The 12,709-nt window shown below is 44.8% G+C and overlaps 1 protein-coding gene across 1 annotated transcript in view; it reads right to left on the bottom strand.

Moving 5' to 3' along the window:
* The window catches only part of HABP4 (hyaluronan binding protein 4), a 43,494-nt gene extending 31,605 nt beyond the window's left edge, over positions 1-11,889 (bottom strand). Inside the window, exons 1-4 of the mRNA XM_028129846.2 lie at positions 11,379-11,889; positions 7,000-7,162; positions 1,988-2,149; positions 1,723-1,791 (exon numbers count right to left, since the gene is read on the bottom strand). Of these exons, the coding sequence (XP_027985647.2) occupies positions 1,723-1,791; positions 1,988-2,149; positions 7,000-7,162; positions 11,379-11,775 (791 nt within the window). The 5' untranslated portion in view covers positions 11,776-11,889. The remainder of the gene's footprint in view (positions 1-1,722; positions 1,792-1,987; positions 2,150-6,999; positions 7,163-11,378) is intronic.
* Positions 11,890-12,709: the final 820 nt, after the last annotated feature.

Here is a 12,709-nt window from a genome sequence, read left to right as displayed (position 1 = left end):
TTAAATTATGCTGATGGAGAAAATTCTATTTTTAGCACAGGTACTTTATGACAAACTGTTCTAAAAACTGTAACACTGGAAATGGCTCAGTCCGAATCGTCACCCCTACACTGAGCCGGCAGCATCGAGCCTGGCCAGCCAGGGACGCATCACTTATAGGTTAGGCTTACCTCTCCTCTTTCCTCATTCACCAAAAGTAGTACATAACTCTACTATACTGCACAGTTTTCATGGCAAATCAAAATCTCAATTTAAGTAAACAATTAAATTCTTAAGCTACAAAAAATCTCTCAATTAAAGATTATTACCACCTAAGAGCTTTGAGTTTAGAGCTCACAAACCAATCCAAAATGAGTGCCACAGGGCACCTTTGATCTTACATTGGACATGCCAGTCGCTAGGAGACCTATGGTCATTTCTTAAATATCCAGGCATTTAAAACGCATTCTGAAGCACATGCAAATGTAGTGTTATGTGCTTGGGAGCATCAGCAAACAAGCAATTTTGTTTGGCTAAAATAAGAAAATGAAAGAATTTTTAAAACTGAACGTACTGGGGTGACATTAGTTAATAAAATTATATAAGTTTCAGGGGTACAATTCTATAATACATATTCTGTATAACATATTGGGTGTTCACCACCCCAAGTCCAGTCTCCTTCTATCACCACTTATGCCCCCTTTTTCCCCTCCTACTTTCCCCCGCCTCCCCCGTTCCCTCTGGTAATCACCATACTGTTGTCTATGAGGTTTGTTTTTTTCACTTAATCCCTTCACCTTTTTCACCCAGCCCTCCTACCCCCTCCCCTCTAACAGCTGTCAGTCTGTTCTCTGTATGAGTCTGTTTCTATTTTGTTTGTTGGTTTATTTTGTTCATTAGATTCCACATATAAGTGAAATCATACGGCACTTGTCTTTCTCTGACTGGCCTATTTCACTCAGCGTAATACTCTTCAGGTCCATCCATGCTGTTGCAAAGGGTAAGATTTCCTTTTATTTTTTTTTTACAGCCAAGTAGTATTCCATTGTGCAAATGTACCGCAGCTTTTTATCCACTCATCTACTGAGGGGCACTTGGGCTTTTCCAGACCTTAGCTATTCTAATAATGCTGCTATGAACATAGGGATGCAAATATTCTTTCAAATCAGTGTTTCGGGTTTCTTTGGATAAATTTCCCGAAGTGGATTGCTGGGTCCTAGGCAGTTCCATTGTTAATTTGTTGAGGTAACTCTATACTGCTTCCTAGTGGCCGCACCAGTCCGCATTCCTAGCAGCGGTGCAGAAAGGTTCCCTTTTCTCCACAGCCTAGCGAACACTTGCTGTTTGTTGATTTGCTGTGGTAGCCATTCTGACATGGGATTTCTCATGGCGGTTTTATTTTGCACCTCTCTGATGATTAGTGACACTAAACATCTTTTCATACATCTCTTGGCATCTGTATGTCCACTTTGGAGATGCGCCTATTCAGGTCCTTTGCCCATTTTTAAATTGGATTGTTTGTTTTCTTGGAGTTGAGTTTTGTAAGTTTTTAATAAATTTTAGCAAACCCATTTTTAAAAGTTATCTCACTAAACAAAATCCTAAAATCAACCTCTATTTAAGGGAACACAGTATAAAGACACTTGCAAACACAGCAGAGGACATGATTTTCATGAAAGGCAAACAAGGATGGAGATTTTCACTTAATTGTAGGTGCACAGAATGCACACATTTGCAGCGTACCTGGTATCTTTACTGGATCCCCAGGTGCGAACTCCACATCCACCCATGTTGTCTTCAGTTCTGATTGCTCTACAGAAAGAAATAATATTTCCTTAAACTGCAACCTGGTCTCTAGTCAATCTTCAATTCAGAGAAGTTGATAATAAGAGCTATCCCAGATCAGCTCTTTACTAATATAAAGTCAACTAAATATTAACACATAACAGATTCATACTATGTACGACTAAGGTCTTAAAGTGAAAATAGCATTTATAAAAAAACTTACATTTTATCATTCCCACCGTATCGCTCAAATTCCCGTTTTCCTCTTTGGTCAAAACGATCAAAAGCTCTGTTCCCGGGACCACCTCGGCCTCTGCTCCGCAGGCCCCCTCTTGGGCCTCCACGTCCTCTCATGGGTCTGTCTCTATCAAACCTGTCAACTGGTCTAGGAAAACATGGTATAACACAAAGTGGTGGATTAAACAGCGAAGGCTTTTTTAAGAAAAAAATATTCTAGAAGGCTATTATGGCTATAGTATATTGGAAAGAATGGTGGCCTGCACGACGAATAGTTAACTTTTACTGAACACATACTATCCCTGGTGTTGTTCTGAGCGTTTCACATACAGTCATTTAATTCGCACAAACAAATCTGTAATATACTACTATTGCCCACAGATGAGGAAACTGAGGCGCAGAGGAGGTAGGTAACTTGCCCAAGGTCATATGGCTACTAAGTGGGGAGCTGGTGAGAGCAGGTCCTAGGCAGGACTTACACTAATCTGTAGAGGGGCACCCCTCTCTCTCTCTGGGCCTGGTTTCCACATTTATAAAATGAGGTTAGGACCTGGCCGGTGTGGCTCAGTTTGTTGAGCACTGTCCCATGCAACAAAAGGTCACAGGTTCCATTTCTGATCAGGGTACATGCCGAGGTTGCTGGTTCGGTCCCCAGTCTGGGTGCGTGTGGGAGGCAACTAATTGATGGTTCTTTTTTAAAAATATATTTTATTGGTTTTTTACAGAGAGGAAGGGAGAGGGATAGAGAATTAGAAACATTGGTGAGAGAGAAACATCAATCAGCTGCCTCCCGCACACTCCCTACTGGGGATGTGCCCGCAACCAAGGTACGTGCCCTTGACCGGAATCGAACCTGGGACCTTTCAGTCCGCAGGCCGACGCTTTATCCACCGAGCCAAACCGGTTAGGGCTGATGGTTCTCTATCAATTTGATGTTTCTCTCTCTCTCTCTGTCTCCTTCCCTCCCTCCCTCCCTCCTCCCCTCTCCCTTTCTTCCTCTCTCTAAAATCAATTAAAAAAACACACCCACAAACATATTTTTTAAAAATGAGGTTAGATAAACTAACTCTAAGATTCATTCCACTTCTAATACTAAATATTTAAGTTAAATTTGGAATGTTTGTATAATTTAAAAGATGGTTAAACTTCAAATTATGCCTCCTCCCAAGCACACAGCCAGTCAGTGACATTTGGGGCTGAAACATCCTATGACGACCTGACTACTAACCCCATTCTCTACATAAACGTCTGAGAACAGCTAAAGACAACCTCTTGTTGTTAAACCCAATAGTAACTTTTGTCATTAAGCCATTTGACCCCTCTTCACCATGTGACACTGCCAACCACTAATTTTCCTCTGACCTTCCTGACTCCTCTTTCCCTATCTGTCCTTAAAAAATTATTTTTTAATAGGTAATACCCATACATGGTACAAAATTGACAAGGTGCTCCTCCTCCTGCTCCTCGGCCACCGCTACTCCTCAGAGGCAGGCGATCCGGGGTCACACACGGGAAAAGCTCCGCACCTTGCCTTTCTCACCCACGTGTCCTGGTGCTCCGCACACAGCTGCCTGCCGTGCTCTTCCAGATCCCCATTTGTCCTGAAGCGCTGGCACTCCCAACTTCCCGTCCCCTGCACGCCGTCCTCACCTCTATGCCTGTGCTACATGGCCCTCATTCATGTGACCCCAGGTCTCTCACACAGGTCTCTCTGATTCCAGGCCACAAAGCCAGGTTCTTCCTGGACACCCCCCTCTGCACATCCCCAGCCCTGCAGATGTGTGACCAACAGTGACCCCTTGCTCCTCCTATGGTCCCTAACTCGCAACACAAGAGCGCCCAAGCCAGCTACTGGGCCCTTTCTCCACTCCTCCTTTTCCCTGCCACACCCACCGGACCCAGGCCTGACTGCCTGCCCACTTCCCACACCCAGCGCTGCCTCACTGCTGGTCACCATCACTCCATGAGGATTCGCTCTTCTCCACTAGACTCAAAGCTCCAGAAGGAAGACACATCTTTCTCATCACTAAACCCTAGTTTAATAAGACAAATTGTATTTTTTAATTAGTCAAGGTTTTTAAAAACATCTAAAACTATAAGAAATCGCTTATTGAAATCTAATCAGGCATTATTAGTGGCTCCAATGCCAAGACAGGAGGTCTGTATCTATGGCTGAAAATGCTGCATTAAAATACCAGTAGTGTGGCTCAGCTGAGCATCATCCTGTACACCGAAAAGTCGAAAGGTCGCTAGTTCGGTTCCCGGTCAGGGCCCATATCCAGGTGGCAGGTTTGATCCCAGGTCGGGGTGCATGCGGGAGGCAACCGATTGGTGTTTCTCTCTCACATCGAAGTTTCTCTCTCCCCCTTCCTCTCTCTCTCTCAAATCAATAAAAACATTTTAAAAGCTACTATCCAATCATGGGTAAAAAGATACAAAACTCCTGATTCTCTTTACCAAAAAAGATAAAGAAATAAAGAAGCATCAATCATTAACTTTATGCCAGACACTTACCATTCTAAATAAATGTTTAAGTTGGATTTTGTCTCCAATCTCCTCTGACCAAAACCAAATTTTTTAAAATATTTTTTTTATTGATTTCAGAGAGGGAGAGGGAGAGACATAAACATCAATGATAAGAGAGAATCACTGATCGGCTTCGTCCTGCACACCCCCTACTGGGGATCAAGCCTGAAACTCGGGCATGTGCCCTGATCAGAATTGAACCCAGGACCCTTCAGATCACAGGCCGACACTCTATCCACTGAGCCAAACCAAGGAAAATATATTTTCTGATGGCACATGATGTAAAAAAAATTTCAAATTTCCTTGAAAGTAAAAATTCCTACATATTCTTAATGTGATATGCTGAGAAGGGCACAAAACATCACTTCTGTGGTATTCCTGCCAAATAAGTTCATTCCATGAGGAAATAACAGACAAACTCAAATTCTGAGCTGTTCTACAAAACAAACAGCCTGTCCTTTCCCGAAAGTCAAATTCATAAAGAGAAAGGGAGACTGAGGAGCCGTTCCAAATTAAAGAAGACCAAATGCAATGCCCATTCCTGGACTGGATCCGGAATCAGACTTCTTTTTTCTTTTGCTAAAAGGATATCACTAAGACAACTGGGGAAATCGGAATAGTCTGTGGATTACACAATTCAGAGAATTCAACAGAATTGTACTGAAGCTACTAAGTTTGATAATTGTACCATGTTTTTAGTAAATACATTTAACGTATTTAGGGATAAAGGGACATTCCTGCACCTTACTCTCATCTAAAATGACAAAAAGTTGTGTGTTATGTGTGTGTGACACAGAGAGACTATGAATGTCTAGGGCAGGCGTCCTCAAACTACGGCCCGCGGGCCACATGCGGGTGTTTTTGCCGTTTTGTGTTTTTACTTCAAAATAAGATATGTGCAGTGTGCATAGGAATTTGTTCATAGTTTTTTTTTTAAACTATAGTCCGGCCCTCCAACGGTCTGAGGGACAGTGAACTGGCCCCCTGTTTAAAAAGTTGGAGGACCCCTGGTGTAGGGGAAAAGAAAGAAAACAAGGAAGAGGAATATAATAAAGCAAATGTGGTAAAATGTTAACATTTAAGGAATATGGATAATGGTGTATGGAAATTCTTTGTATAATTACTGCAACTTTTTGCAAATCTGAAATTATTTTTAAAGTAAAAAGAAAAATAAATCCCTCCATAACCCCATATCCCATCCTACCCTTACCCCTAGCCTTGCTTGCATGTATGATTTTATTTAATAGGCATCTTTCCATGTTACTATATAAAGACCTATCTTATCCTTTTTAAAGACTCATAGTTTTGCTACTAAAAAAACCCTGGAAACATGAGTTTGTGCTTTTGAGCTATAATTTCCTTATTTCCACAGAATAAATTCCTGAAGTGAGAAAAAAACACACAAATGCTTCCTAAAATAAGCAGCTCTGATTCAGAAGCTCTTTATAAGCATGCAGACTGACCATTACACAGCAAATTTGAAGCAATCACCAAAAAAGGGCAGAATTAAACCTTTTCCTAACCCCCACCTTCAACGTGGTGGCAGTGGTAGGCAAACTGCGGCTCGAGAGCCGAGGTTTGCCGCTCTGTTGACTAATGAGTTTGCCGACCACTGGGATAGGGGCTTAATCACAAGGAACGGCTCGAGAGCCGCAGTTTGCCAACCACTGTGGTGGCAGATACACCACTTCAATGTTTTGGACGTGTAACTGCTAGGGAACAGATCTGCAGAAGTCGCCATCTGCTCAGCTCTCTCGAACTGAGCTAGTCTGCTGGACTTCCTTGTTTTTTAGGCTTGTTTTAATGGATTCTAGTATAGTTTTACAAAGCTAAATTCTTTAGTTAAAACTTGTAAATGAGATTAGTAGTCAAGAAGTTGAAGGACTGCCCGGCTGGTATGGCTCAGTGGCCCATGAACCAGGAGGTCGTGGTTCAATTCCAGTCAGAGTACATGCCGGGGTTGCAGGTTCGATCCCCAGGAGGGGGTGTGCAGGAGGCAGCCGATCAATGATTCTCTTTCATCATTGATGTTTTTATTTCTCTCCCTCTTCCTTCCTCTCTGAAAGCAATTTAAAAAGCAAACAATAAAAACAAAAATAAAATAAATTCATCAACAGTCTAAAATAATACTAAATCAAAAACATAATTATATCTCTAGCCTAAACTTCAAAAAAAAAAAATTTGACCACTTGAATATACTCCTGTGCAGTATTTTTATGAGAGTGCTTTTCATAGTTAGCAATAAAGACTTCATTTTTTATTGTAAAATCATTGCCTGAACCAAGACTTAAGGTCATTTAGGAGGTAAAGGGAAGATCCTCCATGTGGCACCTAAGGTAATATGATTTGCTACTTAAACTGGCACATTATTCCCGGGACTGGCAGCACGGAAAGGTCACCAAGGCTAGCAGTTCTCTGAAAACCGTTCTGGTTCCTAAACCCTCCTCGCCCAGATCTGTGTGCAGTACGTACTTTTCTCCTGTAACCTTCTCAGGTGTAAAGTCCGCCTGCCTCTCGGTCTCATAAGGGTGATATTCCCTGTAGGATCTCCGCTCTGCTCTATCCAGCGTCACCTCTGTCCCCCGGCTATCATTCCATCCTTGCTGCTCCCCTCTTCTAGGAGTTCGCTTCTGGCCTGGAAGCAAAAAATCAAAGGGGAGAGGTGAACACAGGTCCACAGCAGCATGTCATTCACAGGTGCTTTTACATTTAGCTCTTCCAGAAACCAGCGTCACGGGAAATGGAGAAGTTTAGAGAAGGAAAGTTGCTGATAGTACTACAGCGAGTACCAATTACTTTTTAATAAAAGTTTTAAGTTCCTATTGAATTACAGGCTTTCTCTTATGTCATGAAAACCATGATAAAGTTAAACAGACTACACCAACTAACCTGTAATTGTAGGTATTGCACAGTGACTCTGTGATAGCTAGGGATATAGATAATTGCTAAATCAACGACCTTTCACAATAGCAGCTTTCTTAAAACATGGCAGCTAAGCTACATCCAGAAACTTTTAGGATAAGTATCCTGTACTTTAAATTTTTTTTAGAACCCCAAGTATAGTTTATCATCAGCTACTAAGGTTTTTGTTTTTAAATACAGCTTATACCACTATTATCTTTCTTTTATTTAGAAACAGATTTTTCTGCTATTTCCTGGTATTTATGATCATACTTCTCAAATATGAGGCCAGTCTAGTCAAATCATACATGGGCCAGTTAGCACCCAAACGGGCATCTCTCATGCGTGGAGCCAGCACTCAGCTGGGGCAGGCACCCGGCCATTTTCCTCTCTCATCTCACCATACTCTAATCCCCTCCAGTTCGATGCTTTAACAATTTTAAGCAGAGTCTGTGTTTGATAGGCATGTAATACCTGGTAAGTATGTTCTGAAGAATGTTTGTCACTTCAAAATCATCTTCTAAAAACGTTTATCTTTTCTTTGTATACATTTAAAAGGTCCCCATCTCAAACATTATTTATAATTTTATTACAGTACCTTTGACTTTTCTATAAATTACCCTTCAATTGGTTATATGGCTGTAAAAATATTAAATGTATTTAAATTAATGAGTCTTTTTTAAACAGTTGGTTTCCACTCCAAATTAGACAAACATGACTCTTAAGGAAGATGTTTACATGTATTTTTCCATTTTCCTACTTAATATTTTCTATCTGAATTTTATAATTTGGGCACATGTATTAACAAAGTTCCAATACCCTACAAATATTTCATTCTTTTTTTTTTTAAGGAGAGAGGTAGGAGAGGTAGAGAGTTAGAAACATCCATGCGAGAGAAACATTGATCAGCTGCCTCCTGCACACCCCCTACTGAGGATGTGCCCGCAACCAATGTACATGCCCTTGACCTTGACCGGAATCGAACCTGGTACCTTTCAGTCCGCAGGCTGATGCTCTATCCACTGAGCCAAACTGGTTTCGGCAATATTTCATTCTTTCTTCAAAACCCAAAACACAAAGACACAATAGGGGTACAACTGCTTCCCCACAATTCAGTGCTAAAAGATTAAGACTGCAATTGAACCTAGTTGTTTTCTGTGCTGGATCAGCAGCTCCAAGTGGCTAATGCAAACACTGAATTTCACTAGCCCTTTCCACTAAAAGGCTGGCACATGCAGTCTGTTCACTGATCTAACGCCAAGCCCACGAAGGGACAAAATACAATAAAATTCTCAATGAGATTTCTACAAAATAAAGTTGAACTTTGACTCAAAAGCAATCGTTCTGAAAGGCTAAGAAAAGTAAAGATGAAACAGCCCCTGAGGACTTCAAGAACAAACTTATTGAGCAAGGCTCACACAAGGGTCAACGTACAGTTGACTCTTGAACAACTTGGGTCAATTGAAAAATCCACATGTAAGTGGACCCAAGTTATTCCAGGGGTCATTGTATATTGCTAAATAGTGAAGGATACTAAAAACCTCAATGGGAAAATCTTACGATTTCCACATCCTTTTGAGATTAATAAATATTTCCATTATATGTCAAACATGTTTTGACTTTGTTTCTTGACTACACTAAGTATTCACTCACAATATTCTAACTAAATTAAATTTTTTGAGTGTTAGAAAAGAACAGTCCATATAAATTAGGGCTACAAAACTTTGAGAGAGTAGCTCTCTTACATCCGTTACAGGCAAGCTTAGTACAGTAACCACGTAGACAGAAATTAATGAGCTGTTAGCTCCTGAAATAACACATACTTGAAAAAAGAACTAGAAAGACAAAATTTCCATTCCAACTACAAAATTAAAGAACTTTAATATAGTTCTCAAAACCCAGATCACCTGGATCATGAACAATTGACAGAAAAAAGTTATCAACATACTAGATTACAAGGCTAAGTGAAAGAAGCAGACTGCAACCCAGTTTATATCGTTTAAATTTAGAAAAAAAAACAAATAAAAAATAGGCCCAGCTGCGGTGGCTCAGTGGTTTGAGCTTTGACCTATGAACCAGGAGGTCAGGTTCAGCTGGATCCCCAGTGGGGAGCAAGCAGAAGGCAGCCGATCAATGATTCTCTCTCATCATTGATGTTTCTATCTCTCTCCCTCCCCCTTCCTCTCTGAAATCAATAAAAATATATTTTAAAAAATAAGAAAAGAGGAAATAATTTTGTGCATTAATGTATATAAATACGAGGTGCTGACAATTGGAAAAATAAAGGATTTCCACTTTACTTCATACATTTCTAACTTGTTTAAAATTTTATAACAAAAATTTTAATTTTGAAGGTTAAAAAGTGATTATGTTAGTAGCACTAAATGCAGTTTCACAGGATAAAATACCCATTTTCATTTGTTAAAAAATAAAGGGAGAGGAAAAGCTTAGTCTTTCTCTATTCTTTTATTACTATATTTGGCTAAATAAATTTGAGAAAAAAATAGAACTTAATACCAAATGTACATCATATCTCAAGTCTCACTCTATTTAAACACTCTCATGAACTTACTGGCCTACCAAGGAGTCTTGAAATAACTTTTTAAATAAATTCAACATCTGTATTATAGTGACTTATTTTCTGATTCTCAAGTGTTATCGCTGGACTGCACTTTTCACAGCTAAAGGTAAACATCACCTAGTTGCAGAAGTCAAAGCCCCAATACTTAAATCAGTTGTTTTCCCAGGGTTGGAACGCACAATTGAGTATTTTTGTAATTTTTCAGTTACAGTTGACATTCAATATTATATTAGGTTCGGGTGCACGCAGAGTGTGAGACATTTATGTAACTTACAAAGTGATCCCCCGCGTGAGTCTACACAGTTATTACAATATTATTGACCGTATTCTCCATGCTGAACTTTACATCTCCGTAACTATTCTGTAACCGCCAATTTGTGGGGTGCACAATTTTTATCAAGCAGGGACCTAGCCGGGAGAGCCGAGCTGAACACACGGCTAACAGCGGCTGCAGTGGTGGATCTACACATCTTAACCTCACTCTCCCCTTGGGCAAACCTCAGGGCCCTGTTTCAGGACAACAGGAGCACAGGGGTGCTCTCGCTGACTCCACCCCCGAAGCAGGTCAGGTGAGACCCCACCGCTCCAGCACCCTCCGCGGCCGAGACAGCGGGCGGGGAACGTGGAAGGGCCTCGTGGCCAAGGTTGCAGAAAGCAGCCGGAGGGAATGACAAGTTCCACATCCCACCGCCACCGCGCGCCGCTTTTAAAAATAACGCGTGCTGGATGCTGGAGGCTACGGTAAGGGGATGGGGCGAAGGCACAGCGCTCGGGAGGCGCCGGGAACCCCGCGCCACCCTCCGCATTCGCGGGCGCCGACGTCACAGCCTCCGCGGTCGCCCAGGCCTCCCTCCATCACAGAGGCCGTCCCGCCTCTCTCCGCGACTCCTCACGCACCCGGACTCTCGCCACGCCGCCGGGGCGCCCTACCTCCCCCACGCTGCCTAAGTGGGGCTCCCCTCCAACCACGCCTCTCCCTTCGCTTCTTGCAGAGGGTGGGCTGGAGGAGGCAGGAGTCCCTGCGGCTCCGACCCCCGTTTTCACCCCGCACACCACCCCAGCGGCGTCCCTTCACTTTGCCCAACTTGTGAAGGCTCAGCTCCGGGTTTGGGGGCCCCTACCCCAGGGCTGCACTCCCCACCCCAGGAGGGACTGGGCAAGGTCAGAAGCGCGTGACGACGCCCGCGCCCGTCCTCTTTCCCACCTGCTTTGGCTACCAGGGCCCTCGACTCCTCCCGCCGTCCCAAAAGGCCCCTCCCCTTCGGGGAGCAGGCTCCGGTGACCGCAGCCTCCTAGCGGGACGCTGGGCGGCTGAAGGGGGGTGACCTCCGTGACCCCTTCCTCCTCCCCCTCCCGCCACCGCGCTCACCCGGGGGCGTCCAGGTGCCCGGCGGGGCGCGCGTCGCGGGCGGCTGCGAGCCGCCCCCGGGGCTGTCCGGCTGCTGCGCGCCGGGGGCCGGGAGGCCCTTGCGATCCTTCTGGGACTCCCGCCGGCCGCCGCCCGCGCCGGGTCTGTGGCCCGAGGCCCCGGCCGGGCTCCTGCCGCCGCGGTGGCCGGCCCCGGCCGCCGCCGCCGCCGCCTCGTCCCGCCTCTTGCGCTGCAGCTGCTGCTGGCGCCGGCGCTCGGCCTCGCGCAGGATGTCGAACGGGTCTGACTCGTCGTCCAGGAGCTGGTGGAAGCGGTTGGCCACGACGCAGCCGAAACTTTCCTGCATCGCGGCGCCCGCGGCGGCCGCGGCCACGGGGCTCCCCAGAGAGCCCTTCATGCCGCCGCGGCCCTGCGGGCCCGCCGGGGGCAGCCCACGCGAGCGAGTCTCAGCGAAGCCGGCGGCGAGGACCCATCACGCCCGTCGCTGCAGCCCTCCCAGCCCGGTGCCCTCCTTCCCCGCGCGGACCCCCGCGCAGCCCCCGACGCCCGCCTAGCCGCCGGCAGACAGCCAATCAGAGCGCTCGGACACGCCCCTTTTCCTAGCGGGCACGCCTGGAAGGCCAATCAGAGGCCGGCTTCTGTCACGTCCTGCGACCTCTATGCCCCACCCCTCGACTCACAGGGAGGGGCGGAGTCCAAGGGGCGGAGCTACTGGGAGGAGCGCGGAGTTTGTGGTCCAGGCCGGTCCGCCTGTGTGGGTGGGTGGAGACCATTTGTGTTCTCTCTGGGACTGGATTCACAACATTCATTATTGGCTACTCTTCTTTGAAGTTTGTATATTCATTTACCCATTGAACACTTACTATGTGTTAGAGGTTTTGGCCAGCGATGAGGGCTGCGAAAGAATTCACAACTAAAAGAAGAGAGAGCCCAGCCGGCCTGCTCAGTGGTTGAGCATCGACCTATGAACCTGAAGGCCGCAGTTAGATTCCTAGTCGGGGCACATGCCCTGTTAAGGACTTGATCCCCAGTGTGGGGTGTGCAGGAGGCAGCGGATCAATGATTCTCTCTCATCATTGATGTTTCTCTCCTTCTCCCTTCCTCTCTGAAATCAATAAAATGTATTTTAAAAATAATAAAAGAAAAGAGAAATGTAAAGAGAAAGTTTATTTTCCCCAAAGGGAAAGAGCTGTGCTAATCAATGCCAGGGCAAAGAACAAAAAAGCTGCCCTTCCTTTTAAAGCCTTGGGCAAGGAAGGCAGGGAGGGTTTCCGGCTGCTGCTGTTGCTCGGTGACATTGAGCAGACATCAGGGGAGTTGTCTTTGTTAGT

The sequence above is a fragment of the Eptesicus fuscus genome, chromosome 15, assembly GCF_027574615.1.
Source record: "Eptesicus fuscus isolate TK198812 chromosome 15, DD_ASM_mEF_20220401, whole genome shotgun sequence".
Lineage (NCBI taxonomy): Eukaryota > Metazoa > Chordata > Mammalia > Chiroptera > Vespertilionidae > Eptesicus > Eptesicus fuscus.
This window is presented reverse-complemented; position numbering and strand designations above follow the sequence as displayed.